The sequence below is a fragment of the Cantharellus anzutake genome (assembly GCF_015039405.1).
Source record: "Cantharellus anzutake strain C23 chromosome Unknown EI90scaffold_4, whole genome shotgun sequence".
Classification (NCBI taxonomy): Eukaryota; Fungi; Basidiomycota; class Agaricomycetes; order Cantharellales; family Hydnaceae; genus Cantharellus; species Cantharellus anzutake.
Window position 1 is genome coordinate 584,221 of NW_024066954.1, and position 27,039 is coordinate 611,259.

The 27,039-nt window shown below is 49.6% G+C and overlaps 11 protein-coding genes across 11 annotated transcripts; 4 read left to right on the forward strand and 7 right to left on the reverse strand.

Moving 5' to 3' along the window:
• Positions 1-82: 82 nt before the first annotated feature.
• EI90DRAFT_3033476 (uncharacterized protein) lies at positions 83-1,292 on the reverse strand. Its single transcript, XM_039058463.1, has 4 exons — positions 682-1,292; positions 440-624; positions 309-390; positions 83-254 (listed from the first exon to the last, which is right to left on the reverse strand). Exons 1-4 carry the CDS (start codon positions 985-987, stop codon positions 180-182), a joined length of 648 nt encoding a protein of 215 aa, XP_038922239.1. The 5' UTR covers positions 988-1,292; the 3' UTR covers positions 83-179.
• On the forward strand, positions 1,083-2,333 carry EI90DRAFT_3278929 (NAD(P)-binding protein; the record flags this gene model as incomplete). The annotated part of the gene is made up of 6 exons (XM_039066641.1): positions 1,083-1,125; positions 1,183-1,542; positions 1,597-1,715; positions 1,765-1,942; positions 1,995-2,143; positions 2,217-2,333. 6 exons carry the CDS (start codon positions 1,083-1,085, stop codon positions 2,331-2,333), a joined length of 966 nt encoding a protein of 321 aa, XP_038922240.1.
• A 412-nt stretch (positions 2,334-2,745) lies between these two features.
• Positions 2,746-4,005, reverse strand: EI90DRAFT_1719932 (uncharacterized protein). The gene is made up of 3 exons (XM_039052064.1): positions 3,517-4,005; positions 3,387-3,430; positions 2,746-3,191 (listed from the first exon to the last, which is right to left on the reverse strand). The coding sequence occupies exons 1-3, from the start codon at positions 3,719-3,721 to the stop codon at positions 2,859-2,861; spliced, it is 582 nt and encodes a 193-aa protein (XP_038922241.1). The 5' UTR covers positions 3,722-4,005; the 3' UTR covers positions 2,746-2,858.
• An 81-nt stretch (positions 4,006-4,086) lies between these two features.
• On the forward strand, positions 4,087-10,370 carry EI90DRAFT_1719555 (uncharacterized protein). Its single transcript, XM_039052061.1, has 8 exons — positions 4,087-4,533; positions 4,606-5,734; positions 5,796-7,841; positions 7,891-8,431; positions 8,486-9,673; positions 9,724-9,805; positions 9,861-9,899; positions 9,947-10,370. Exons 1-8 carry the CDS (start codon positions 4,452-4,454, stop codon positions 10,174-10,176), a joined length of 5,337 nt encoding a protein of 1,778 aa, XP_038922242.1. The 5' UTR covers positions 4,087-4,451; the 3' UTR covers positions 10,177-10,370.
• A 2,097-nt stretch (positions 10,371-12,467) lies between these two features.
• Positions 12,468-14,407, reverse strand: EI90DRAFT_1719579 (uncharacterized protein). The gene is made up of 2 exons (XM_039052062.1): positions 14,187-14,407; positions 12,468-14,125 (listed from the first exon to the last, which is right to left on the reverse strand). Exon 2 carries the CDS (start codon positions 14,086-14,088, stop codon positions 12,673-12,675), a length of 1,416 nt encoding a protein of 471 aa, XP_038922243.1. The 5' UTR covers positions 14,089-14,125; positions 14,187-14,407; the 3' UTR covers positions 12,468-12,672.
• A 3,013-nt stretch (positions 14,408-17,420) lies between these two features.
• Positions 17,421-17,621, forward strand: EI90DRAFT_2898884 (uncharacterized protein; the record flags this gene model as incomplete). The annotated part of the gene is made up of 1 exon (XM_039054032.1): positions 17,421-17,621. A coding segment is annotated over one exon (201 nt), but the record flags the coding sequence as incomplete, so codon positions are not given.
• EI90DRAFT_3033489 (uncharacterized protein) lies at positions 17,590-18,782 on the forward strand. Its single transcript, XM_039058464.1, has 2 exons — positions 17,590-17,841; positions 17,906-18,782. Exons 1-2 carry the CDS (start codon positions 17,753-17,755, stop codon positions 18,702-18,704), a joined length of 888 nt encoding a protein of 295 aa, XP_038922245.1. The 5' UTR covers positions 17,590-17,752; the 3' UTR covers positions 18,705-18,782.
• Positions 18,783-18,795: 13 nt separating this feature from the next.
• Positions 18,796-20,133, reverse strand: EI90DRAFT_1719527 (uncharacterized protein). Its single transcript, XM_039052060.1, has 4 exons — positions 19,783-20,133; positions 19,476-19,598; positions 19,240-19,318; positions 18,796-19,172 (listed from the first exon to the last, which is right to left on the reverse strand). The coding sequence occupies exons 1-4, from the start codon at positions 20,031-20,033 to the stop codon at positions 18,888-18,890; spliced, it is 738 nt and encodes a 245-aa protein (XP_038922246.1). The 5' UTR covers positions 20,034-20,133; the 3' UTR covers positions 18,796-18,887.
• Positions 20,134-20,154: 21 nt separating this feature from the next.
• Positions 20,155-21,323, reverse strand: EI90DRAFT_3143686 (cytokine-induced anti-apoptosis inhibitor 1, Fe-S biogenesis-domain-containing protein; the record flags this gene model as incomplete). The annotated part of the gene is made up of 3 exons (XM_039065043.1): positions 20,155-20,216; positions 20,243-21,061; positions 21,122-21,323. 3 exons carry the CDS (start codon positions 21,321-21,323, stop codon positions 20,155-20,157), a joined length of 1,083 nt encoding a protein of 360 aa, XP_038922247.1.
• Positions 21,324-22,182: 859 nt separating this feature from the next.
• On the reverse strand, positions 22,183-23,753 carry EI90DRAFT_3143687 (glycoside hydrolase family 16 protein; the record flags this gene model as incomplete). Its single annotated transcript, XM_039065044.1, has 11 exons — positions 22,183-22,217; positions 22,305-22,444; positions 22,504-22,774; positions 22,827-22,944; positions 23,006-23,092; positions 23,154-23,186; positions 23,248-23,263; positions 23,322-23,449; positions 23,522-23,553; positions 23,620-23,677; positions 23,739-23,753. 11 exons carry the CDS (start codon positions 23,751-23,753, stop codon positions 22,183-22,185), a joined length of 933 nt encoding a protein of 310 aa, XP_038922248.1.
• Positions 23,549-25,758, reverse strand: EI90DRAFT_1719489 (uncharacterized protein). The gene is made up of 6 exons (XM_039052059.1): position 25,758; positions 25,138-25,696; positions 24,753-25,076; positions 24,604-24,704; positions 23,620-24,535; positions 23,549-23,553 (listed from the first exon to the last, which is right to left on the reverse strand). Exons 2-5 carry the CDS (start codon positions 25,365-25,367, stop codon positions 23,727-23,729), a joined length of 1,464 nt encoding a protein of 487 aa, XP_038922249.1. The 5' UTR covers positions 25,368-25,696; position 25,758; the 3' UTR covers positions 23,549-23,553; positions 23,620-23,726.
• Between the last annotated feature and the right edge of the window lie 1,281 nt (positions 25,759-27,039).

The following is a 27,039-nucleotide window of genomic DNA, read 5'->3' on the forward strand; positions in this document are numbered from 1 at the left end:
TGCGGATGTTCCATGAAGAATCCTTTTATTAATAGGCTGCAAGGATCAACGCGTAGGGGATCGGGAGTAGTCGCACGACAGGGGGTAAGGGATCAAGATTCCGGACGTTAGAGTCCTGCTATGATGGGCTACTCGGTATGGCACGGTTCTATTGTATCCAGCCCAACATGATAATATAATTACTTCTTCGGCGGCGGCTCGTCCTCTGGGGTGATCAGCAGGATGATAAAGAGTGGAAGAATATATATCCAGTACTGCAATAGTTACAGGGTCAACAGATGAAAATATCACCTTCGGGAGAAGCTAACCTTCTGTAAAAATGATTTTTCCGGAGGCGGTTGAACGGGTCGACCATCGGGTGAGATCGCAGGCAGAGGACGGAGTATGGGGCTGAAAAGAACAGATGAGATACGAGTTACTTACAAGACTCATCACTGACGTTGGTACAGGATTAGGATGCTTTATATGAACGGTCGTATTGAACGTGGGTGGAATAGATGGGCGAACGCTCGGGCATGAGCCGTCCTGCGGAATATTTAGGATGTGGTAGTTGAGGCGAGAGACAATCCCATTCCCATCAGCTACTAGTGTCAAAACATCAGAGGTCCGAGGAGATAGGTGACACTTAGAAAAATAACGTTAAGATTATCAGAACGATTGGAGGAAAGTTGCAGAACTCACTGCTTTGGCAGACACAAGTGGCCAGTTCTCAGAAGGGGTGCCCAAAGGGTACTCCAGAGCGACCTGGTAATATCCCTCCTCGCTATCCGGAACCAGGCTAATAGTGCCTCTATCCTTCACACTTTCGTAGAATGCCTTCAGGACGCCATCCTTGTTCCTGAGTGTCACAGTAGCCCGTAAGGAGAACTCTAGCGAGTGTACGCGGTGATGTATCTTATAAAGTGCTGATTCCGAAGCAAGTGCACCTAATGCTACTCCCAACAACAAGAACAATGAGAGCAACGACCGAGCACTACTGGTGTTCATCTTTGTGTGGGTCACGCGACTGGTCGAGCGCTGGATGACTCATTTTGAATGGTGAGCTAGGAAAGCCTAGAGATTTGGGGAGCTGCACTTTCACTATGGCCACCAATAAAGTCGTTATTTGTGGGGCTGGTTTCCTTGGTGAGTTTATATGGATCCCTGATCCTCAAAGGAGTCCCTACGATCGCTCATGTCAAGGCTCATATATCGCCCATCAATTTGCCCGCAATCCCCAGTATATTATCCATCTAGCATCGCGTGCCCCATACCCACTTCATGACAGGATCATCCGTCAAGGTAGATCAGAGCAGCCTTCTCCCGAACCGCCACACATTTCTCGCTTCGGACAACCCTTTCAACTTGATGTCACGAAACCAGTTACCCTGAAGCCTGCATTTGAGTCAGCGGACACTGTGGTCTCCCTGGTCGGCGTGTTGCATGGGACACAGCGCCAGTTCGAAGAAATCCAATGGAAGGGCGCACAAAATGTCGCTACGGCTGCTAAGGAAGCTGGAGCTCGTTTGATTCATGTGAGTGCGATTGGAGCGGACCCCAACAGTGAGTTATTCCTTTTCCCTATGACGAATAGAATTAGCGAATAACATGAACTAGGCTCGATTCCCTATTTTCGAACAAAGGGGCTTGCTGAGGAATTCGTGCGTCAGGAGGTGCCGGATGCTGTCATAATACGACCATCCCTCATTTTCGGCCCAGGAGATGGATTCTTTGCTGTGTGTGGTCATACATCTTCCGAGACCCCATTCCAACCTTGCCTACTAGAGATTTGCTGCACTATCACGCTTTCTTCCGTTCTTACCAGTGTTTGGAGGGGGATCGACACGATTTCAGCCAGTGTATGCTGGTGACATTGCCCGCTTTATGGACCTTTCCACTAGACCTGGGAGTAATATTTCGCACCACACAGCTGGAAAGGTCATCGAGGCAGGAGGCCCTGAGGGTGCGTCATTATCGCTTATCATTATATGCGTTCAACATGCCACTGTTGGCAGTATTCACATATAGAGAAATGATGGAACTGGTACTTAAATACACGGGCCGCAAGCGTCCAATTCTTTCGCTACCTTTCGTTGTTGGCAAGGCCCAAGGGTTCGTGCTTGAGAAACTACCCACGAACCTGCTGACAGTAACGCGAGATCAAGTACGTGTTTTCGTATCCTGGCTAGATATAATCTGAATTTTGGTTGATATGACGAATCCCATCATCGCGTAAGGTCGAACAACTGAAAAATGACAACGTTGCGAAAGATAATAGTTTCCTTGATCTCCTAGTCCAGGGAGATGGCTCTGGGCCAACCAGCATTCATCAAATCTTGCCAACATACCTGTAATTTTTCTTGCGTTTTCCTTATCCTTATCCTGTGTATCATGCTCAATCTGAGTTGTCATTAGTGATTCTTCGTCATGGTTGCAAATATGTTAGCCATGGGGCTGTGTGTTGGCAACTTGCCCCCTTCAGACTAGCAGCCCCTGAGTAAGTGAAAATGCCACTTAGGCCATGTAAGGATCGTCTCACGTACATGAGGATATGTCGCGAAATTAAATTTTTATTTCCCCGATCTCGGCTTTGAGTACATTTATACGATTTCTTATCGGGACGGACGCGCCTTTTTTGGTGAGGGCGGCTCAGGTGACAGTAGGCAGCCAGAAGGGACTACCTTTGTTAAGAGTGTCCTTGTGACCAGGTCTTGGGACCATGATGGGTATGACGGACCCTGTAGTTCGGCACATCCGCATGCGTTGGGTTCATGTGTTGCTGGTTCGCTAGCTATGTAATTGTGTTTGAATTATATTGTTATAGACATCGAAATGGTCAATATGATGGGACGAGAGACAAAGAGTTAACGGGAGCGTCATTAAGGTGATCTGTATTGTTCAGATGTTATTGGCCTGGACATCATTGGAAGTATTCCCATCGACCGAGCCCGCCGCACTGCTTTGCCAATTCTTCGTTGACTTTTTCTCGACAAGCCAGTTTCATTCCTCCTCTTGATTTTCCCCATAGTAGTGAGAAATCTGCTCAACAGTGCGTCATTCATGGCTTCCTTGAGTGGATCTATGTCAAGATGCAAGAAAGGATCGTTGTGTGCAGCCAGTCGGGCACCAGGACCAAATCGAGGGACATATTGGGGCTGGCGTTGGGGCTTGTCGAGCCTGCGGTTCTTCTTGAAGTCGAATGGCTTGTATTCCTATTGGAATGAAAGGTTTGGTCGAGATGGAACACGAGAAAGAGGCATTCATGATTGGAAACCACATTATGGGATCAAGAGGTGTGATAGAAAGACCGGGAATACATCAAACGAGATTAAAGGCCGAAAGATAATATATTTAATCGCGAAAGTCGAGGAAGCAGGGGGGGCATATAACTCAAATGGGTCACCCACCTGCCCTTCCTTGAACCCTTTGTATCTTGCTGCAGGCAGCGACTCTGCCTCATTAGATTCTGGCATTACAACATTTAGCTGAGTAGTAACAAAACAAGAGAGGGAGTCCGAAGCGGCCCCTATAACACACCAGCCTCTTTTTTGTCCGCCTCTGCCTGAATATCGTCCGCGACGGCATTCAAGTCATTGCGTATGTCTGGTGGATCAGGGCCAGCCTTATAGCCGACGGTGTGAGACGCTGGCCTGACGGCGTAGAGAGTGGGTGGAGATATATGGAGGGATCTTGATTTGAGGCTCGGTAATGTCACAATCGACGTTCGCAAGAGGCGTTGCATCTGGTGGGAATTGAGGTTCGGTTACGGGAGTTGCCGGTGATGGCATTGAATGGCGGAAGCTTGTTTTGGAGAATCAGGCCATCGTCCATGGCAGGGAGAATTTCGAGCTAGCCAGACGCGAGACGCCGCCAGGTGATGGGGGGTTGTCCCTTTTACTCTTTTGAGCAGTTAGCATGAGACTTGAGTAGTACCAGGTTCAAAAGATTGCGTGCAAAATAGTCAATTCAATTAAATAACTAATGGGAGTGTCCGGTTTCATTGCAGCCGCTTTGCGAACGACCATCTCGAGGTTACATTCTTTCTGCTTCGTCTCGTACACAATAACGAGCACCTTCCTGGCAGCTCGCCAGCCCTCCCGGGCCCACTAGATGGATCTCAATCCTGGCAGTGGCACTGGAGATTCTGTTCACGACACGCTTCCTTCAAAACCTCTGCTGCTTTCGACCGACCCTGGTCCTTCCATCACTCCCCCGTGACAACGTCGCCTACTCAGGAGGTCCACCAAATCCTGCAAACGCCTACTGTCACACCGCCAGTAGTGCCAACGCCCGCAACGACGCCAGCTGCTCATGCTGGAAATCAACTGTATATCAAGCGTCATGTGCGGCGGCGATTGGGGCACGCGAAGGAATCTTGCGACAAAGAGCTTAAAAAAGTCGTTCAGTCGATTACAACTTATGTGGAGGAGCGCATTCAGGAAGCAGACTATGATGATGTTCCCCCCACAGTCATGCCTTTGGATACCGCCAGTGAGGATGGAGGTGATGAAGCTGATATTGACCTTCCCGTGAGCAGTCTTCACGGTCGGCACCGTAAGTTCAATACCGAACATTTCTCACCCCCGCGTTTTATCTTGCATCGTTTCTCACATTTATCTCCCTCAGCCTCCACTGCCAATTCAAGTCCGAATTCATTCAGACGCCACTCCTCTCTCCCTCATCGAAATCCTACTGCGTCCCCGTCTACAGTTCCCCACTCTAGTAACAGTGATATTAGCCCTACCAAACGCACGCCGCTCCAGACCCCAACAAAGTCAAGCGGAGGAAGTGGCTTATCGCGTCGCTTTTCTAGAAGTGTCCGGGCTCCCGTGGCACCCATTTCTGGTGCTAGTTCCCGGTCACCATCGCGGTCCCGCTCTCCCATGCCTCAGACAAGTCAGACAACGTCAACCAGCTATAGTGACACCAATGCTTTCATTGGAAGTACTGTATTATCATCGTCACCCAGCTTGGGCGTGGGAAATCGAGGGTCCTCACGATATGAATACGAGGATTACCAACCCCCTACTCCTCCCGCTGATACTTTCATGCCAACACTTCAGGCCGTAATTGCGATTGCTACGGATATCATCGATATGCCCATATCCAAACTGACCTCCGAGCCAAAAGCTTGCTCCGAACTTGTTCAGAATGTTCAGAAGATTGGAAAAGCTTGGGATGAGCACCCGGATTGGCATGGTAGGCATTGGTATGTGCAACTCTTACTGGCAGTGGCCAGTTTAAGTCGGGTGGTGGAGTGGTTCGAGGCGGAGCGACAGTTTTGGAATTTCGAAGGAGACGAAGGGGACGCGACCGAGCAACTTACTTTTGTTTTGAAGCCGCAAACTCGAGAGGGGTTTGTTAATGATGCTTCTGCACCCTCTACTGCTTCCGCCACTGGTCGATTTGATCATCAACCGAAGTCCCGCCCGTCTTCTCCGTCACAGCAATCTGACGAACGGACATCCACAAGGGCGTCGTCTTCTTCCAATTTGAAGCGTTTGCAGAGATCTGCATCGCTTCCGCAGGTTACCGCTTCCGCGGGTGTCCACCCTTCGGAGCAGTCTGCAGCGGTTGAATCTCCAGGCTTGCCCTCTGCGGAACCTCCAGAGCTTTCGAGGGAAGAAGCTTCAGAAACATTACGTCAACAGGCTGAGGAAGCCCAAAGTTTGAACATTGTGCTCGAACTATCGTTGGACGGTGAGCATGGGCAGCAGTTTGCTTGGATCAATCCAGCCTGGTTTGATGTCATTGGGTTCGTCCCACTTGCGTGTCCGTAACTCGGAGCAGTCCGGCTAACGTTCTATTGCTCATAGTACCGACCCCGAGCAACTTATTGGGACGCCTATATCGGAGCATCTCGCTGAATCTGATTCCGACGTCTTTGCCGAAGCGACTCGTCAGCTCCAGGAGGATGATTCACACACCCTTGAAGTCCATTTTCGGATTAAGGTGAAACCATCGGATGTTGATGATGGCGAGCAATGGTATCGTGAGATGGAAGGCAAAGGCATGTTGATGTATGATCGCGCCGATGCCACTCCTTCCCACACGATGTGGGTACTTAAGCCTCTTGGGCCTCCAGAGATTGGTGATGGGATGCACCCAGATGCACTAGGAGAGCCTGCGTCAGCGGGTCCTGGATTTCACCGTCGGGCTATCACTGAACCCGTCACGCCGTTTCCCTATCTTAAGGATGTGCCTACGGGCTCCATCCTCTGCCGTATCTGCGAGGTGGAGATACCAAGTTGGTTCTTCGTTAAACATAACGACACGTGCATGGAGGAGCACCGCATAGAGGCTTCGATCGCTGAGATTAACGAAAGCATCGCTGAGTTACGAAATACAGTGCGCGAGCTCAAGACGGCTTTGGACAGACCTGCTGTGAATGGTGCTCCTGAATATCGTGGAGAACCGATATTTTCACCGGCACTTTCATCTCCCTCATCATCACTCACCCAGTTCTTTAAGCCTCCACTCTCCGCTCGGCTTCAGAAGGCCAGCGTGCGAAAGCTGCAACAAAAGCTTCTGAGTCAAATTGAAGAGATACTTCAGACCTCTCAGGATATTTCAATGCCGGGGCTTAGGGAGGACCAGGCCCATGAACCGATTGAGCGCCAACGCGTGCTCTCTCCGGACTCTGTAGAGCGTATGATCCGCGCACGCAATTGGACTCGACCGACCTCAGATGATCCCGCGCTTGCAAACCTTGTTAACGACGCCGCTATGCTTGTTCGGTCCAAGCTGGAGGAAGTGAACCGCCTTTCGAATACGGTGCGATATTCTGAAAAAGTCCGACAGGAATGGGAGGATGATTATCTCCAGCGACAAGCAGATGTGGAGGCCGCTGTGAGCGCTTCTAAAGAGCAATCCATAATGAATCCGTCATCTATCGCAGCCAGCTCCGAGCGAGGAGACGTTTCGAGCGCCACCTCCGAATATGCTTTCGATGCCGCTGATACTGACCAATGTATGTACCCGACACCTATACAGCCTGCGTCGCCTGCTCCTAGTAGGGGACGTGGCGGATGGCGGAGCGCTATAGGTGCCATACTCCACCCTTCGTCATCCCGCCTTTCAATCTCCCGCGCATCTACGCCTCCTTCCATCTCGTCCCCGCTGGCTATTGCTGCTCCAATTGTTGCGTCCATCGATTCCGCACCAGACAATCCTCTGGAACTTCAGCTGCCTCCGAGTGCAGCTGGGAGTATGTCATCAATCCAGGTCCCATTGCAAAATAGTGCTCAGACAGTTCGAACACGAGCTCCCACGATGATTGCGACAGGTGGGGAACCGCGCTTTGTCCTCACCCCCCCGGTATCACCTTCTATATCAGCTCAAGACAACCCTCGTCACAAGCGGCGGTTGTCGAATATCCCTATGCTCAGTCCAGCGGTTTCTGTCGCTGGGAGCGCTATACTTCCCGGACCTCCTTCTCCTCGTATCTCCACTATCGGACCGCCAAAGACACAACCTGCCTCGATTAAAGATTTCGATATCGTGAAACCTATCAGCAAAGGCGCCTTCGGTTCGGTATTTCTTGCAAAGAAAAAAGTTACTGGTGACTATTATGCGATCAAGGTCTTGCGTAAGGCGGATATGATTGCGAAGAATCAGATCACTAATGTGAAGGCTGAGCGCATGATTCTCATGAAGCAGGCGGACTCGCCGTTTGTCGTAAAGCTCTTCTACACATTTCAAAGCAAGGATAACCTCTACCTCGTGATGGAGTATTTGAATGGGGGCGATTGCGCAGCCCTCGTTAAGGCCCTTGGATCTCTTCCAGAAGAATGGACTAAGGCGTATATTGCTGAAATAATTCTCGGATTGGAATATCTACATGCTCGTGGCGTCATTCACCGGTAAATTTCTTATTCAGCTTACCCAGACCAGAAATAATTTCCCTCTTAGTGATCTTAAACCGGACAACCTGCTTATCGATCAACGTGGGCATCTCAAGTTGACCGACTTCGGCCTTAGTCGGATTGGGCTGTTAAACCGACAAACTCGTGACGCCCGCGCTCCAGATCACCGTGGGAGCGGGCATGGCAGTAGTATATCGAGATCTACATCCATTGATTCTCCTCGCCTTGGATCACCATTTCAGAGTGTCTCTGACTCCACGAGCCAGACCTACTTCAATTCGCGAACCAATTCATCTGCTGTAAATCTGACCAACACAGGGGATGATGTCAGCGAATCTAGTGGGTCGGAGAGCATATCAAGTATGTTCCTTAAACGGTCTTCTTCGACTAAGCGCAAGCCGAAAGATAGTCCTGTCCAATCATTCGCTGATCTCACCAATGATCTCCGATCCCACTCCAGTTCCAATGCTCACTTGGGAAGAAGTACAACCAGTACTCCTCAAGAGCCGCGGTTCGTTGGTACACCGGATTATCTGGCACCAGAGATTATTCTCGGATACGGGGGAGAGGACAGGGTGGTGGACTGGGTTCGTCGAGATTACGTCCTAACATTCTGACGCTCACCATTCTGATCTTTACAGTGGGCTCTTGGCGTAATCACGTACGAGTTTTTATATGGTGCTCCTCCATTTCATGCCGACGCACCGGAGCAAGTATTCGAGAACATTATCTCCCGGCGGATTGACTGGCACGAAGACTGGGTTGACTTTTCACCTGAGGCCAGGGACTTCATGGAACGTCTTATGTGCACCGATCCCACACAACGGCTGGGCTGCAATGGTCCACAGGAAGTGAAGCAGCATCCGTTCTTGGCTGACGTCGACTGGAATAACGTAATGACTTCGGAACCACAGTTCGTACCATCCGTCACGGATCCTGAGTCGACGGATTACTTTGATCCTCGTGGAGCAATTCCTCAGCTGTTTCATGATGACGAATTGGTGGCTGTGACAGGGAGGCCCTCATTTGCCGGCAGCACGAAGGACGAGAATCCTTCTGTTCCGTCATCACACCAGCAATCCCCTGTCCGGGAGGTATTTACCTCCAACACCGACGAGTTTGGTACATTCAATTTCAAGAACTTGCCTGTGCTGAAGCAAGCCAACGACGAACTCATTCGGAAGATGCAAGCCTCACCGCCATCAGAAACCGCAAGTCCAGTAATGTCGTCCCTTAATCAACCGCTCACCGAACCACCTACGTCCCATATCGATCGTCGGAGAAGTATTTCACAGCGAGGGCCGAAGGCTCTTAACATTCATCCACCGCCGCCGCCTCCGCCTCCGCCACCCCCTCCGATACCGATTCCCTCCGACCGGGTGAGTGAATCCTTGTCGAGGTCACCAATGTTAGCCGACACCCCTTCCCAGATGCCTAATCCAGCGTCGGCGATACAGATTCCTCCATCTCCTTCCAATTCAACATCTTCGGGGATGTCAGCCTTCTCTCGTGGTCCATCCACGCCCGCCAGCGCAAACAATCATGTCCGTCGTCCATCTGAGTTTGGACCAGTCGAGAGATTCAAACACAGTCATCTTGATATGGATGGTCATCGGCGAAACTCGATGCCCAGTCGTCTTCGTACCTCATCCATGTCTAGTTCGGACTTCGCCGGCGTGGAACCCTGGCCAACTGAGAGGACACCTGCAGAAACTCCGCATACCTCCCTGTCACAAAGCGTTTCTGAACGTAAGCACAAGGACATTTCCGATAAAGTTGTCACATGTCTCCTGGCCGAGGATAATCCGATCTCCATTAAGATTCTTGAGGTATAGTCGTCCATGTCGAGATGCAGCTTCTGCTGATGGCTTCTCATCAGACGCTTTTGACGCGGATGGGTGTCCACTGCGTCTTGGTCAGCGACGGCGCCGAAGCAATCTCTGTCGCACTGGGGGATATAAGTATGTGATGTCACTTCCCGCTCACTCTTCGTGTCAACTTATTTATGTAATGCAGAGTTCGATCTAATACTTATGGATCTCAACATGCCGAATGGTATGACGTTGTACTCATGCCTGATCATTTCACTGACGCTCTACTAGTCGATGGCGAGACGGCAGCTAGATACATCAAAAGCACCAACAATAAAAACGCCAACACTCCGACCGTCGCTGTCAGCGCGTACAGCATGTTAGATTCCGAATCCTCGAATGGGGTGTTCGTGGCATCCCTCGCCAAACCAGTGCAACGCGCTGACCTGCTTGCTGTGCTGAAGCAACTAGGATTCCGAGGTACGGGTTCTAGCTTAGATGAGTTTCCCGGCCAGTGCTGATCTACTTACAGTTACCACCCAGGAGGGTGGCAAGTCTACTTCAAAAATCATCAAATAATTAAATTGGTTCAGCTCTTAAGTTTCTCCGAATCTTGCCTGCTTTTCTTTCCTATTCTTTGAACACGTCTGTTTGCCATGTTTCATTATCGATTCATTCCCGCATCTCAATCTTGCATGATTCACCGCATACCTCATTCCCTTGCATCTTTGCCCCCACTTCACTGCATTTGTAAATGATTTCTCATGTGCCCTTACTCTATATTTCATTCACGCCTTTCCCGATGAATTGGGCTCGCTCACCCACGGATTAGGTTTATGGTTCCATTCAGCACATCCAGAGCTTGGCACCAGGAAAGACACAGCGATTGGTCAACCTTCCGAGATGCGATCAAATTGATGCATCCTCTTCCAGTCGTTGGGGAATCGCGGATGAATAATAGGACTGTCGGAAAGAACATGTGCATGCCTCGTTTGACATTCTGTCGAGCAGTGATGGATGAGGTGTCAAGATCCGCAGGCTTCTTTTGACTTTCGCCACACCTGGCACACTGGCTTCTAGGGTCATTCAGGGCTTGCTGGCGTGCTGCGGTAAACGAGCGAGATCTTGAGTACCAGTTAAATAGGTTGAACTGTCGTCCATCGCAACAAGCACCGTCTGGGAAGTGATGATCTCCTTTGAGACGGCATTCTTCACAACCCGAGGCAAGCAGGGGTGGGTCCGAACCATGAGGCAGAACTCGCCAGAAAGTCCCCCGAAGGAAGCAGGGGCTAGATCGCCTCAAGATACTCTACCACTCGAAATGTTAGAAAGCACAAGTCCTCAGCCAACTAATTCTGCCATCTGCCTAATGATTCTCCTCGGATGAGCAGCAAGCTCATGTCGTATGAGATTATGCAGCGACAAGATTCTTGGTGTAAAGTCAGTCAGAAAAACCCTTTTTAGGTTCCTAACAAATGGATCGAGTTGATCAACGTATTGTGATGTCTCGAGGGCACTGGGCAGAAAGCCGTGCTCGAGGAGCTGAAGACAAACATCCTGTTTGCGCTTGTCAGCTTCGGCAATCATGCTAAAGGAATGGTGCATCCTTCCGCTCGCGCGCTCAAACTCAGACCACCTCGTGTCCATGAGAGAGTGCCCTCGATACGATGTCTGCAGCTCGAGAATGAGCGTCCGGCCGCTCCCTTCAAGTCCATGCATCCCTCACCCGAATAATCTTCCAGCCCATAATAAGTGTGCGGAAGCATGTCTTCGCGGGAACTGTCCTCAGGCCATAATATTCCCAAAGACGAGCCAGCAACGACAAAACGCCTGGGAAGTACGTCCTAAACGGACGTGAGGCGATGTGCATGAGGGTATAATTAACATGGCATCACCAAACTGAGTGCTCAGCGCAACTCGCAAATTGGATGGAATTCTAGGCAGGTTACCAGCCTAATGGAATTCGGAGGTTCACGAAAATCGTGAACAGCATTTCAAATCACTCAATCTGTCTCGTCACCCGAAGACAGAAATGGGTCGCGACAAAGTAAACTGCCTATATCGTTAACGTTGGAGAGGATAGCTCTCCGTTCTCCCTGTCCCCGTCTTCGAAATAGGTCGGAAAGCCTTCAAGAGGGCGTAAAATGAACGCTAAACACCTGAGTGGCCATGCCCAGTGTAGTCTCACGTTGGACAACGGTAACTAATTTTCAGGGAATGAAAGCGCCTCAAATATGGCCACAGAGAGCACACTCACTGTTCCACTCCTGCCGTAGTGGAGTCAAGGTGGCCTCGAGAATAAGATGGATGAACGCTGAATTCTTGTATATCGACCGATTGAAGAGTTGGAGAACCCAGCCTCATGAACTGAAAGATTTGCAGTGTCCCGAGCGAGTTCATCGACATCCCCCACTCGGCTACGCATGTACAAGTTGTGATCCTCCAGATTTGCCTTCATTACATTGCAACATTCGCCCAGTGCCGGTTCCTGATAGATGAAGCCACTGGCCGCGCGATTCCCGGCAGCAACGCTCCTCGATGTGGAACAAGATTTGCCAATGGGCACCAGCTGATAAGAGATGTTAGCTAGGACAATTCCCAGAGGCATAGTTGCCTTAAATCAGGATCATATCAATAGCGGGTGACAACAACGCCACAAAAGTTTCTGATTCGCCACACCGCAGAGCCTTACGTAAACAGTAGGCCTATCGTGGAGTATCAAGGTGAGCGGAAAGGGGTGGTAGATCACAGAAGCGAGTTTGGGGTTAGCCAACAGGTCATGATAGTAGAGATCTCTAGGTGGCAAGAACTAGAAATGCATTACAAAAGTGCAAGAAATGGTGAAAACTGCATGTCACAGATCGACTACGGAAAGATTATTAGGACTGAAGTACTTTTTCCAGCGCGACTAGCACGTAATGCTCCAGAGCTCATGGCGATAGGCAAGGGTCCCAATCAAAAGTGGCGCGGCAGAATGGCGCGTCAAAATGGAAATGCAAACACGTGATTGATCGCCATCACCTTCGGAGAAGAATGACGCGTTGGGGATAACGGGAGAGAAAGTCGTTAAGTTCGTCTGACGAATAATCTGCCGACGCACGAAACTCGATTTTGAGAACACTCCTCTCGGTGAGCAGGCTATCACACACTGCGAGGAGGGGTGTGAGCTCAACATCGTAGAGAAGACTAAGCCTCAGCATGCGCAACTTGGGGCATGGGCTAGGCGTGGATGGCTGATCAGACAGTCCGAGAGAAAGTGACAGAATTCTGGGAATAGGGGACCAGCATGCCATGATGTCCAAGTCGGTGAGCTGATTATGTTCCTGAATGAATTTCGCCAAACTGCGGAATTCTGAGCCTTGATCAAGTACCGCAGGCCCAGGAGTCATCAGCGATAATGTTTGTAGGTTAGGAAAGAGGGGCCGGCGCCCTCGGACTGACATCGCCCTGTCAACAGCGCAAAGTGCCGCCTGATCCAAAAGTGCGAGCGTGTGCAGCGATGGGGCGAAAATTAGCGATGTCCAGCCATGACCTGCGATACTCTGGCGTTCCAAGTTCGGGTAAGATGAAGGAACTAGGTGGTCGTCCGTCGGTTCCAATTGATGCGCCATCAAATCAAGCGTTCGCAGCCCTGGTGCGCGCGCTGCCAATCCAAGCATTTTGGCGGGGGGCATACGAATAGCGAGACTCAATGCTGACATCCCGCTCATGTCGAGAAAGTCTGGAAAATTGACAGTTACGTGTTGTGGAGCAAATAGGTGAAATGACCGAAGCCGCGGCGGGGAGAAACTCTTTTGGAAGATGTTGATGTAGAGTTCATCTTGCCCGCGAGAAAAGATCAGATCATCGGAAGATGACCCTAGAGTGACGACAAGCGATTTGAGATCCGCCATGTTGTGGGGGAGTGGGAAAAAACATTTTGCGGGTTTGAGATGGGTAAAGGATAAGCACAGACATTGGGAACGCGGGAAGGTTGGTGCAAGTATACCGGCCACCTGTTCAAGTCCACCCACGTCCCCATGTACTGAAACATCCACTGACACTTGGGCATTTCGGGAACGCGCCACGAATATGCGTAGTTTATCAAGAGAAGTAGACTTATTCCTTTCGTGTGCATAACGGATAGTTGTCCAAAGAGTGGATGTATTGATTGAAATTTCGCGCCAAAGATGACAAACGGCGGAAAGGGTGATTGGGGACTGAGCCTTGGCAAATATTGCTATCAATATTTCGTCAGGGAGGTATCGATGGATTGCGGAGAGCGAGTTAAGCATCCCGGCATTCGATGGCGCTGGGACGCTGGTCGCGCAATGACTGGAAATTTTCCTGGAGTCACGTCCTGCTGCGCACACGTCCCTTGAAGGTCTGAGAGTGGAGCCAGAGGAAGCCGGGTCAGGATTATCCATTGCGCAGGACCTTGGTGCACCCCACATAATCCCTACTTCCGACGTTGTCAATGTAAACGCTCGCCTAGCGGAGAGAAAGTTTGACGTCAAAGACGTGGCAGAAGTCACCAGTGCAGCAAGCATACCTTGGAAAAGCCTTGCCACTAAGCCACGCAACAAGTTGGACGAGGAAAGAAAAGACGTAGGAGAGAGGGTTGTGAGTAGGATTAGTGAACTTTCGGGACAGCGGTTTATATACCACGTCCGAGCCAATGTGTGAAAGCTTGTACCTCGAATGATTTGAATTCCTGGCATTTGTGGAAATGCAGTTGTGGTGAAGGAATTCCTGACCGGATCGAGAGTGAGGTTGGGGTGCGGTGAATGAAATATATCCAAGCTTTGTTTCCTCATAGTTCAATACGCCCACGTTGCCGATACAATAGAAGGCGACAAAAACGGATCATAATGTAACCAGTTTCCTACGAAAAATTGGGTCTTGGAAAAATGGAAGAGATACATACGATATGAACAAAAATGGGCGACTGAGGTGATGGGGGTGGGACCTTGAGGACGCTGCAGCCACCGTCTGAAGATCAAACAAGATCGATAAAGTGCGTCATCTGGGTTCAGCGGGAGCATGGATGGCGCACAAGTGTCGGAAGAAGGGCAGGACGGTTTGCTGGGGCGGTCACGGATGACAAGGTCCAAGAACAGGCGGAGGCTGTTTCCGAATACCGGATTTCCAGAGTAACTGGCACAACACAGTCGGGTGCTAACATTCCATTCTTGACATAGTGAGTACTTCCCATTGGACAGCTAGCCCGAATAAACAAATGATCGTCGTAGCCAGCTCTGCGCATTCCCTTCGTCCGTTTTGGAATGGCTCGCGTTTTGATCCCGCTGGGCGTGGTCACCAAAAACGCTTCTAGGCCTTGGCTGAGCACGTTCCGAATATTAATCTTCTCGTAAACTTGTGATCAACTATCCCATGCCTCCGCAGCATATCTTCCTAAGTCAGGATACATCTTCCTTCTCAAGGTGAGGCCCAGAATGTCGGTTCGGGGCTCGATGCCGGCGCACGGGCAGATGCTTCCTCAGCAACTTGAAGGCTGCTGTCCCCACTTTTTAAGACGTCTAGACTCTAATCCTGGGCGCGTGGGATATATTGCGTCTGCTGTTAGTCAAATAAGTCGGCAGTTGCAGTTTCTTCAGGCAACTCCGGTTCAATCTAGACTTCAGGTCCTAATAAGCCGAAGGAATGATCTACACCATCTATTTGCCCCGCTGGCTGCCGTTGTCGAGGGACATTGCAGAGCCGATAGATGGAGGGTGACTAGCCCGTCACCAAGGGTTCCTGTGCTATTGCCTCGTTGGGCACGTCTCTTCCCCCGTCATCCTCGCATCACGCCAAAACGAAGCGTTCTGTCACATCTACAGTGACCACTCCCAAGGGAGAAGGGTGCTAGCCCTTTCAATTTGTCTGGGAGCACAGTGCTATGCGATGTACCTACCACTGGGCGCCTCCGACATCAGTACTTTGTGATATCCAACAGTCCCAATAACGTTTTTCACTACTCACAAAACCCCAACTCCCCCCCTTTTCTCGCTCAACTCCTCTCAGGGTATTTCTGCTGCAAGCATAGGGCCTGTGCTTGATTGGCATGGGGTTGAAGATTGGCACCTTTCAGTTTTGCAGATCCATACCTTATTCTTCCTGCATCGCGCGCGGCTTCCATGCAAAGCTAAAGCCCCCTGCTAGGGGCATGCTCAACGACCGGTATGGTCTCTCAAGCCCACCAGCGTCCTCGCGCCATTCCGCACCATACGTGCATCCTTTGACCTCGAAGCCACCACAAGATCTTGTGCTTCGAGTCCGACGAAAGGAGTTTCAATTCTTTCATCCGGTTATGTCCCAGTATTGGCTCATTGTTCTATTACAGGTGTCAAATGAGTATGTTGCACCGGGTATTCCCACACGCCCGCCTTCCTACACAAAATCAGTCCGAACGACCGACGATGATTGCGATTCGCCCATAACTTTCACCGCGCTAGAAGCGCTGCCATTCACGTCCCATCTCGAGGACAATTCTGCTACATAAAGTCTACGCCCGCGTACACAACATGACAATGGTTTGGTTGGTTTCATCAATTCTGCTTGGTTCTCAGGCTAAGGCTATCGCTTGGACTCTATCTAACCGAGTGGAAAATACTACATTCTGGGTCCCTGATTCTAACGCAAACAACGCGTTGCTGACTGCAAGCAGATCCATCCCTTTCGGATTACATAATGACGGATTCGCCTCATCCAAATGTGGTGGGAGTTGTGTGAGCTTGGCCGGATAGTGGCACGCACTATTTGCATATTCTTCAGCGGTTATGGGCTTGTCGTCCCGAATTATATTGCAGATTCACCGCGAACTCGTGGCGTGAATGATTGCTCGTCGGCTTGGGACCCTGACCGTGCGCACTTTCCCTTTGTTTGTTCACTGATAACGACCGTTTTTATCTTAGATCGTGCCCCTCGCTGCATTTGGGCAGAAACACGTGCACCAGCACTAGCACTGTGGGCTAGACCGAGAAGAAAGAAGCAACTGAAGCTTGATTAATTCTGGTTAGAGCGCCCAGCTGCCACATCAATGTTTTTCCAGCCTTCCCGCACGCAACGGTTCCCCTTTCCTAAGGCGCATTGGGCAGAAATGGATGCAGATGACAATCATGCATTGGTTCCGCGGAACAGGTACATTTAATCTCACGAACAATCGTTACGTTCCTGTTCTGGTGCGATGGCTTCCAATATTCCAAGTTCGTGCAGAAGTTATTATTCTTATGAATATGCTTCGCTGCGCCACTGTACTTCAAGTCTTCTTCCAATAAATTCAAGCTGCCCAGAGCCAGAGGTGGCCCGAATAACGTATGCGCTAATTATATGTAATGATCAAGAGACCGGGAAAACGCATATGTAGTAGCAAGAAATGTCTCAGAACTCTTCAGCTTCTGAAAATCCCATGCATGGCATCGGCCTCCAGGTTTCGTGGGTACGTGTTCATGCCCGCATTCAAACAACACTTGAATGAGTGGCTAATGATCTTTGAAGTAAAAAGGAAGTCATCGCTGTTTCACAGGACCCCAACCAATGTTTGTTCGTCTAACACTAGGCCTCAGTTTCAGCATATTATCTCGAAACACGGACGCTGAGAACGGACTACTCTGTGGATTATTCTGCTGGAACCGAGGATGCACACGTCCAACTCAACGGAAGCAAAGTGCATGGGCTGGGTTGCATCACAGCCACATCTATTCCACTCTAGGCCACAAAACTTTGGCACCAAACGGCGACAATGGAAGTAGTCTCCCCTCCATCAGCATCCTCCGCTACCTCTTGCGAAATATGTAATCAACACACAGCCATCTACACTTGCCCTAAGTGCAAGAAGAAGACCTGCACTGCACAATGCTCGACGAGACACAAAACTCTGTTCTCATGCAATGGCCAAAGGGACCGAGCGGCTTACATACCCATTAATCAATACGGATGGGGTTCTATGATGGATGATTATGTCCTCCTGGAGGATGTAGGACGATTCGTGGAGTCTCATGGTCGAGCCATTGCTCGTGGAAGCTTTCTTCGTTCTGAACATCACAGAGGTCACAGAGGTAAAGGACGAGGCAGACCCACCCCTCTAGCTAGAGAAGTAAGAGAGATACGCTTCAAATGCAACTATCCTTTAAGGATATCTACGTCGATTTCTTACCGGAAGGTATGGAGCGGAGGACGCAAAACTCGTCTAGGTTCGACTTCAGGTAAGCGCATCTATTCGTTATATTCAAGCTCAGGGCTTCAAGACTGACCTCACCTTCATTCAAGAACAAGAAGTATATACCTTACATTGGAGCTGAAAGTTCATCCACCTCGCGCTTCAAATGCGTCCTCATTCAAACTCCTCATCCAAAACAACAATCTCGGCTCACAATTCCACACATTATTATCAAATCACTTCTACTCGTCGTCTCCTCCTGACAAATCGCTAGACTCGTGGCCTTCATGGATACTCGAACTTATAGATTCTCTTCCAGTTACCCCAACCCCCGCCTTTCTCTCCCAGTACCCTCCACAGCCTCGAGAGATCTCAGCAAACGTTTTTGGTCGTAACCTAGGTCCCTCTGCTCATTTTTCGAATGGTTACTACCAAATCGACACCTCTCAGACACTCGCCCAAATACTTCGTGATCGGGAATTCCTTGAGTTTCCAACCTTTGAACTGTTTGCTACATATCCTAGCCTCAATGAAATCCTCATCATCGCTGAGTCCCCCGACATAGATGTGATAAAAAGGCCAGCAGCAAAGAGGCCCAGAATCGAGCAGCATCCAGAATTTGTTGACCATATGTTGGGCGGGTATGGGAGCACTGACAATGAGGGCGATCCTGCCCAAGATAGAGACCAGACAGATGATGAAGATGTTGGGGTTGACATACTAGGTTATGGTACCGACAATGACAACCTTGGCGAAACGCGATTTTCGGAAGAATACGACGTTGGTGAGATCGGTGAGGCGGAAAGCGAGATACCCGGAGTACTGGGCGATGGTACCGAAAGTGACTCCAGTTCTGTATGGTCTTCTGGTGTCGAGGACGACGTCACCGATTTGATTACTGATCAATGAGCAGATCCCGCCAGGCACCACACCTTCAGTTGTATGCTCAGCGCGGCATAGCGGAGAGCGACAGACTATAGTTCCGTGTACTGCTCGATACCACAATCCCGTCAGTTAAAAGTAATCTAATCATAATTCAAAGATAAGATACAGTCAGCCTTACCCGTCAACTTTAAGAGACAAAGGATCTGCCTAGCGGAGAGCTTCTTTTGGTGTCATAGCCAGGGGCTTCAAGTCAAGAAGGCCTTTGAGAATCATCTTAAACTCAAGGATTAGAGCCGTCTCCTCTTTTAGTGGAATCTCCGAGGATGTGGATGCCGCAATTGCACCAGTTCCGCTGATTGTGCCCGTATTCAGTGGGGAAGCATTACCCGAAGAGCCGGGAACGCCCTTCCGGGAGGATGGCATAGATTTAACTTCGATTTGCCAAAATGTGTCTGGGGCAGCTCTCTTGATCTCTTTCGTCCTCATATCAATCTATCAGTAAGAGTGTTAACGATACAATAAAAACCATATGACACATGAGGGAGGGGAAGTTCCTCACAGTATCGATCTTGAAAATTTGTATATTGAGCTGATCCCTCTCGAATTCGTATCCATGTTTCAGACACTCGGACGTGCGTCTGACGCGCCAACCGTCATACCAAGCAACAGCACCAACAGCAGTTGCAAGCAAAGTGGCCGCCGAAACCATAGACAGGAGGTGGATAGAATTGTGTGACCAGCGATGGACATGAGTCCTCAGCTCGTTCCCTTCTTTTTCAAAAGTCATATGCTCACCTATATCCCAACGCTGTAACGAAGCCTAGTGCATCTCCGGCCACGATTTGCATGTATGACGCTTGGCGAACCGTTGTCTCATTTCGTGCTGGCTCCGGCTTTTTACTATGAGCATATAGGGTCCTTGATACACGTCAATTACAAATGAGAAGAGTCGTCAAATAATCTGGTAAGGAAGCAGAAGAGTACAAGTGGAATGAGGATGGAGGGTGGACACGCAGCAGACACGCGAGTGGAAGACGCGTTGCTTCTCCCACTTTCATTTCACGGGTGCAGGCGATAGACAGGGATTCATGTGATGGCTCACCATTCCTTCTCGACCATTCCTGAAGCGTCTAGGTCCTTCCAGCACACTAGGCGAATCTGTTCCTTCCTCGCGGCGTCATTGCTGAGAGCACCAACCACGGACTGTGGCGGTCGGGGAATAGGGTCAAAGACAATCTCCTTCCATTTGATTATCCTGGAGGATGATGACCTCAAGGTAATCCGCTGAAGGATGGGCTCAAGATCGGATGGAGGGAATGATCCATAAAGCGACACTTCATACGAGGCTTGCATGGGATGTCGCAGGAAAATGAGTCACGTGTGATCAAAATCGATTCATCAGGAGCTACCAAATCTAGCCCTAGACGCAACAATGATCTGACAATATCCACAAAAGATCCCCGACAAAGCAATGCTAAAAATCATCCATGCCAAAATCGATTTCCACTTTTTGGCCGGGCTCAAACGCCGGCAATCCTGTTTGATAACACGATATCAGCAACTCAAAAAGAAATGGGTCAAGCCCAAGTAGAGACACTCGCCCCGATAAGGACATCCTGCGCATCGGAATGCATCCCCAAGGAAACAGCTCCCACAGCTGCTAGTGGCCTTACCAGCATTCTGAGCCGCGATCTTCAGCTTCTCCCTATCACTCAAACTCATCTCCTTGATCAACCCACCCTCATTGTCAGCGCGCGTGTCAAGAACGACAACAGGCTGCTGCTGCTGCTGATAGTGAGCTGCTGCTGCCTCCTCTTCCTCTGCCTCAAGTTCGGCCAGTCCGCACGTACATCCCTTGCATGCACGCTTGCGCTTGACAGCTCGGCCATCAGCGGATGAGGGAGGTTCGCATGTGGGTATGGGACGTGCTCGATCCTCGGGGGTGAGGAGAGTGTCTGGGTCTATGGTGGCTGCTGAAGCTAGCGAAACTGCCCATATAGCTGCTGCCTTGGCTTTACGAGATGGATCGATGTTTCGTCTATTCCTGAGCGTCACTGAAGGAGGCGTGGAATTCGACAACTCCACAACGCCAGCAGCAGTTGTCTTTACTTTCAAAGATGCTGCCGCACTAGACGGCTTTTTGGCAGTTAACAATGAAGGTGTTTGCGATGAAATTGTGAAACCAGAGGCAGCCAGTTGACTTGAGACGGATTGTAACACGCTAGGGGCTGGGTTGATGATGCATATCGTCCCGGAAGGAGCAAGAGATGAATGAAGGGTTGATAAGAAGGTTTCAAAATGGGGAATTAGCAGCTTCCGATAATCAGAGTCGGACAGAAGAACATGGATTTCGTCAAGACTCGACGCCACCAAGGGAGCAGCTAAATGCAGCCGGCAGAAAATGTGAGCAACATTAAAGGAACAAAGTTTCCACTTTCCACCTTGATCTATTATACGGTCAAAAAGCAATTTTTCTACGTTGTTGTCGTGACTAGCTGTGAGGTCGGAGATCAACGACTGGTACGTTCCATCCTGAGCAGTGTTCAAAGACCCGATAACAAGAACCTGCTTCGGCCCTTGGTTCTGCGCTCTTTCAGCGTCCCCAGGAGCTGTTTTCGCAATGAAGGTTGCAGTGGGAGCCATGGGGGTCCTTCGGCCTATCGAGAATGACAAATCTGAGTAAGGTGAGGGCAAGTCCCGATCGATCCTCCACGTGAGATAACGTCCCACTGGGGATACGCATCCATTCATCCATGGATAATATAAGATGAAATGATGGACTAGCGCTCAGTCCGTTGTACGTGAACTAGAATAGATTAGAAAGTAATCACTAGCGAGTTTATCGCTGGTGGACTAATGTTTACATAATACATGATTTATGAAAGACAAACATGATATAACCAACATACCTCAGTCCGTTGTACGTGAACTGAGGAAAGGTTGGTTGTCCAAAATTGGGTTTATAGTCAGGCGCTATGAATGCGCACTGACTTTGGCACGGATGTCACCAAGAAAAGTAATAAGTGTAAATCTAGACGCCACACGACTCAACATCACCAAACGTGAGTTGGTCATAGCGTACACCACAGTACAAGAATCCTAACAGATAATGTTTAAGTTTGTTCATTTGATAGTTTCTGACTTTTAAGTCATGCCCGGCCTAGTGGCTGAGTTGGGTGAATCTCATTGTTATTATCGACCAGAGCAACATCGTCAGTACAGCAGCATTCCAGTGTCTGACAAGTTCATGAATCTGCAACGACCGACCGATTTGTTGCGACTCAATGATACCATTCGCTAAACATCATTCTTAAATCATACTATTCAACAAAACAGGTCCAACACTACACAATATTTAGGGAAGAAATCCATCCGCAGTCTGTGTAAAAATAAACACTCCCAGGTGAAAATTAGGCTGTACGACGTCAGGAAAAAAAGTAGCATTCTACGTCACTGAAGTCCAAGAGCTGAATTAACGGGGCCAGAGCAGACAGACGGTGGATCATTGATACATTTGCACACTTTTCACTTCCCAATCTGGACAAAAATAAATAAATACGATTCATCAGTCCAGTCATTCGCACAGGAATACAAAGAGAGAGGAGGGAAAATGAAGCAACTCACAGGCTTCGCTGAAGGTGCCTCCCTGCGCGCGAACGAAATCCGCACAATTCGCATATCCAGTGCGGGCAGCACAACTACCACCCGTTTGCCCATTCTGAGTCGCCGAGTTCCACACGCTCGATGCTCCTGCCCAATCACCACTAACACCTCGGACATTAGGGAATTAGGGAAATAGATCGTGTGGTATATATGCACATACCATAAAGTAGTATCGAACACAAGCACATGATTATTAAAGAACTGGCTCGGATTGCACGTCGAAGCAGGCCAATGACCCTGCGGGATACCCCACCCACTCGTCTGCGGCTCCTTCGTCGAAATGTCGAACGGAATCCCACCTCGAGGGAAGAACCACACGCTGATACCACTACCGCCACTCGAGGTGTCCCACTTCATGGCATATACACCACCACCATTCGAGTTGAAGCCAGTTCCATAATCGTTTGGCGTGGGGGATACGATGCCACAGCCTTAGCAGAGAGATTTAGATTGCTTTACCAATAGTGGCGAAATGGAACTTACCAGTCCCTCCGGAAGCCACGACGTCACAATTTGTTGCCTGAGGACCGGAAGACGCTAGGTACCCACTAGCGCCATAATTAGCGGGCATCGTACATCCAGCCGTTGTATGAATTGACATCTACGACACAATCCTACCTTCACTCTTGTGAAATTTTAGAGAAAAGTCGTGTTCACCATACCTGGTTTCTTGTGGCGAAATGAACGCCTTCAATAACATCGATCTCGCCATTATTTGGCCAGTTCGCCGGTCCTACACTCCAGAACGCCTGCAAAGCTCATCCACGGGATCAGCATATCCACTTCCCCAAAAATGAGATGATGACTCACGGGCCAAGTACCACAACCGATAGGCATGTGCACCTAATATGTCAAAAGGATAGATTGGCATTAAACACGATAAGGGTTTAGAGTGAATGCCTACAGCATCCAGGATGATGCTGATATTAGGGCAAAATCAGCGAACATTTGGCACAACAGGAATGGAACACAACTCACAGCCCTCCAGTGTATTGAATACTGGTTTGGATTCGGACAGAGTTACGATTCCCAGAAACAGTGGGTGTCGTATCGACCTTCATAATCGCATTTCCAGCATTATTGATGGATACGAGGCCCAAGGACCACTTACGAGGTAGGGAGTCAGCTAATAGAACACAAGGAAACGGTGCGAAAGAACGGGTGAGGAGATTACGCACCGAATCAGCCGCACTCCTGTACTGGACGACGCCTACAACCAAAAGAAAAAAGAATCAGCGAACAAAAAAAACTCTGAACAGTCCGAGAAGCACTTTACCATGTGTGGGGTCCGCGTAGGTAAAGAACGTCCACCCATTAAAGAAGTTGCTTCCAGTCTAAACTCACGATATCAGCCCCCAAACCGCTCAAGCGTTCCCATTCCCCCTATAAACTCACATAATTCTGTTTCATATTCCAAGAGCTAGACGTCGAGTACCCAGAAGGCGCATATATCTCAATCCTATACCCACCTCCACAAGTGGCACTCCCCAACCCCGTACATGGGATTGAACAATCACTATCAGGAGTAGGTTGACTAGCACCCGAAGTCCACGTAACGCTATTCGAACAATAACATTCTCTCCCATATTCCACTCCTGCGAAAGAATAACCCATCCCTGCACATAAACTCGTACAATACGTAGGGGAATTGGAGTTTGATTGAGTAGAATATGAACCAAGGGTGCGAGGGGAAGATGTATCTGTGAAACAACCCAAGCGTGTCCAGAGAGGAGTGGAGGTTCCTGAGAAGGAGTAAATATTGATTCGGTACGATCCACCACAGATTTGTTGCGAGTTTCCCGAACATGGCATGTTACAATCGCTCGGAGATTGTAATGTGCCAGTCATAGAAGTCGTAGTGATACTGTTAGAACAATAACACTCCTGTCCGTACTCAACTCCAGCATATTTGAACCCTTGAGCCTGACACGTCGACTCGCACGATGTGACACTATTGGAAGATGAAGAGGTAGAATACCCCTTGAGCGCTCGATTACTAGTGTCGTCATTGTAACACCCCAATAATCCCCAACCAGACGTTGACGAAGAAGATTTGTATATACCGATACGATTACCACCCCCACACTTCTGAGACGAATCCCCAGAACATGGCATGGAACAGTCTGAAGCTGATGTAGCAACGCCAGTGGTCGACGTTGTAGTAATGGAGTTCGAACAATAGCATTCTTGGCCTATAGGCAATATAGGTATTTTTGAGGGAAGGTCTAGTGGAAGAACGATAAAAATTGAAAAAACTAACCGAATTCGACGCCGCCATAAGTGTATCCCTGGGATGCACAGGTATTGATGCACCAACCCGGTGTGTTATACGATACCGATGTAGAATATCCCTTCAGAGCTCTTCGAAAAACATTAAGTATTGATAAAGCAAAAATGGATGAGGCTCACCTGTTGTTCGTGTCATCAGTGTAGCAACCAAGCGAAGACCACCCAGGGGGAAGCGGCTGGGTGTATGTATAAATGGCTATTCTATACCCAGCGCCACACGTCTGAGTTGAATCTCCGGCACAGGGCATCGAGCAGTCGCTTGCAGGGGCGGGCTGACCAGTAGAAGGAGAGGAGGAAGTTACGGTAGCGTTGCCACAGTAGCATTCCTGCGCATACTCCACACCGGCCTTGATGAAGCTTTTCCCCGCACATGTATTAACGCAGAGCTGAGGCGTCATACTCGAAGAAGTAAACGAATAACCAGTCAAAACACGGTTCGAGGTGCTATTGAAGGATTGATGAAGATGCAGCCTGGGCAGGACGGTGGAAACTTGGGGCGACTCACTTGTCCGTGAGGCATGATAGCAATGACCAGCCAGCTGGAAGCGATGCAGCTCGTGTCTTAAGACGGCGGCGATGGCGAGATGAACCTATAAGTCCATTGAAGTGTGATCTTTGAAAATCATGGAATCGCTCCTTTAGCGCCTGAAGCGGCACTAAACTATGATCTAACGCAACAACGAACGACGCGAGTGAAAAAACCAAAGGAATGAGTGAGGATGCAAACAGCATCATGCAGTGAAGAAAAGAGTGGCAGGTAGAGAACGAGAAAGAGTGTCAGGGGAGTGGAGAGGCGAGGCGAACAAACTCTCGAGCATTTTGAAATTGTGGGGAAATTATTGATTGTGCCTAAGTTCTAACCGGTTGCCTGGAGCTAGCTTAGGCAGGTTACCAGCCTCTGGAGCTAGCTGCCCTCACATGTCAAATCGAAGATTACGGTTTCTGAGCGTCATCACCGAACTGCAGGGGCCCTCGCTCTCGTACACTGCGCTCTGCTCGCTTGGTAAAGGCTCATCCAATGTTGACATGAGCGACAATTGAGTCGGCCACTTCAAAATATATTGCTACTCAATACAAAGTCACCCTCGGAGACAACGAAACTCCGAATCCTCGCCAAGGCCTTACTTTCGCAATCGCTTTACATGGTGCCCAGGCACGACGTGACGACACTGTGTTTCCAGCCGGTGGAATCGCTGGAACGGGTTTTAAACGCTCCCTTCGCCATCGGCATCGTCCCGGGCTCAAACTTCAAGCGACTGCTCCACCAAGCACGCCGGAGGGGATCGGGAAGAAGACCGACGATCCGACGGTTCATCATCGTCCCTCTCATTTACTTGACCTCTTGTGGGGCCGTTCTCAACTCCTCTCAACCATCGGAAGAACAGGGACGATGCAAACATGACTGCTGCGTCCCTTCCAAGGTTAAAGACGAGCAGAAACCTCCCTCGCCCGCACCATCATCGACAACCCCTCACAGTAGACACGCCAAAATGCACCGACTCCGACGATCGACGCCTCCATTGACACCAGTAACCTGTCCTGCCTGGTCCAGCTTCCCTACCACCTGAACCGGCACCATTACCATGTACCTCTAGTCCTTTATTCGTCGATCCAGGATATTTGGATTTCTTGGATAGTGTCGATGATGACCTGGATGGAGGGTTCGGTTCATAGGCTTGCGGCATTGCTGTGAAACGAGAACTGTCCGGCGAGTCTGGTTAGTTCTCATATAGGTAGGGCTATTTGGATAGAGGAGACGAGGTTGCTTGTTCATGGATCCAAAATCATCAAGCCTCCTTGAAACTCGTTCGCGTTCTTGTCCCGTTTCACTGAGATAACCGTGTAAATTGGTGGCCTTTGTCATTTTAACGACTAGTTCTCTAACATCTTAGAACTGGGTTAATTTTATGTGGAGATTTTGCGTCTTGGACTGCCAGCTTCAAATCACCCATCCCGGAAACATGCTCGACGACGCGCACCAACAGCAATTGGGAGGAAGAGAGTGCATGGGTAGCGAAAAGAGGGCAGATTACTTTAATACCTACTGGAGGTGAGAATCCCCAGGAGAATGCCAACGGCTGCAATCAGACGAGTGATCGACGCAGAAGAGGCAGCATGCAACACCCGGGAGGATGAGTAGCATCAGACTAAATTTCACTCCCATTCTGGCCATCTTGAGCTTTCCGAGCTGCGCTGTGCATTGGAGAAAGGGACACTGCGAGCCAATTAATTCGGAGAACAAAGCAGAAAAACGGCCGGCTAGTTTGGGAATAAAATGACTCCAGTCTGGCGGCTTCCCGACTAAGAATCATCACGGCCACGATCTACTTTGCAAAATCCAGGAATGCAAGGGCATAGGTTATCACGGTTGTATTACATGCTTCAAGTGTTACGACCGTGAGTCAGT

Bases quoted from the DNA above. Each gene is read 5' to 3' on its own strand.
- EI90DRAFT_3033476 (XM_039058463.1), bottom strand. From the start codon at position 987: ATGAACACCAGTAGTGCTCGGTCGTTGCTCTCATTGTTCTTGTTGTTG. The intron at 625-681 runs GTGAGTTCTGCA...TATTTTTCTAAG, and splicing joins CACTTGTGTCTGCCAAAGCA to TGTCACCTATCTCCTCGGAC. The intron at 391-439 runs GTCAGTGATGAG...TGTTCTTTTCAG, and splicing joins CATCCTAATCCTGTACCAAC to CCCCATACTCCGTCCTCTGC.
- EI90DRAFT_1719932 (XM_039052064.1), bottom strand. From the start codon at position 3,721: ATGCAACGCCTCTTGCGAACGTCGATTGTGACATTACCGAGCCTCAAA. The intron at 3,431-3,516 runs GTGTGTTATAGG...CTAATGAGGCAG, and splicing joins GGCGGACAAAAAAGAGGCTG to AGTCGCTGCCTGCAGCAAGA. The intron at 3,192-3,386 runs GTGGGTGACCCA...TCATTCCAATAG, and splicing joins AAGGGTTCAAGGAAGGGCAG to GAATACAAGCCATTCGACTT.
- EI90DRAFT_1719555 (XM_039052061.1), top strand. From the start codon at position 4,452: ATGCCTTTGGATACCGCCAGTGAGGATGGAGGTGATGAAGCTGATATT. The intron at 8,432-8,485 runs GTTCGTCGAGAT...TGATCTTTACAG, and splicing joins AGGACAGGGTGGTGGACTGG to TGGGCTCTTGGCGTAATCAC. The intron at 9,674-9,723 runs GTATAGTCGTCC...GCTTCTCATCAG, and splicing joins TCTCCATTAAGATTCTTGAG to ACGCTTTTGACGCGGATGGG.
- EI90DRAFT_1719579 (XM_039052062.1), bottom strand. From the start codon at position 14,088: ATGTGGGGTGCACCAAGGTCCTGCGCAATGGATAATCCTGACCCGGCT.
- EI90DRAFT_3033489 (XM_039058464.1), top strand. From the start codon at position 17,753: ATGCAACTATCCTTTAAGGATATCTACGTCGATTTCTTACCGGAAGGT. The intron at 17,842-17,905 runs GTAAGCGCATCT...CCTTCATTCAAG, and splicing joins TCGTCTAGGTTCGACTTCAG to AACAAGAAGTATATACCTTA.
- EI90DRAFT_1719527 (XM_039052060.1), bottom strand. From the start codon at position 20,033: ATGCAAGCCTCGTATGAAGTGTCGCTTTATGGATCATTCCCTCCATCC. The intron at 19,599-19,782 runs GTGAGCCATCAC...ACGTGTATCAAG, and splicing joins GGAATGGTCGAGAAGGAATG to GACCCTATATGCTCATAGTA. The intron at 19,173-19,239 runs GTGAGGAACTTC...TCTTACTGATAG, and splicing joins AAATTTTCAAGATCGATACT to ATTGATATGAGGACGAAAGA.
- EI90DRAFT_1719489 (XM_039052059.1), bottom strand. From the start codon at position 25,367: ATGATGCTGTTTGCATCCTCACTCATTCCTTTGGTTTTTTCACTCGCG. The intron at 25,077-25,137 runs GTGAGTCGCCCC...ATCCTTCAATAG, and splicing joins CTATCATGCCTCACGGACAA to CACCTCGAACCGTGTTTTGA. The intron at 24,536-24,603 runs GTTAGTTTTTTC...TATTGCCTATAG, and splicing joins TTATGGCGGCGTCGAATTCG to GCCAAGAATGCTATTGTTCG.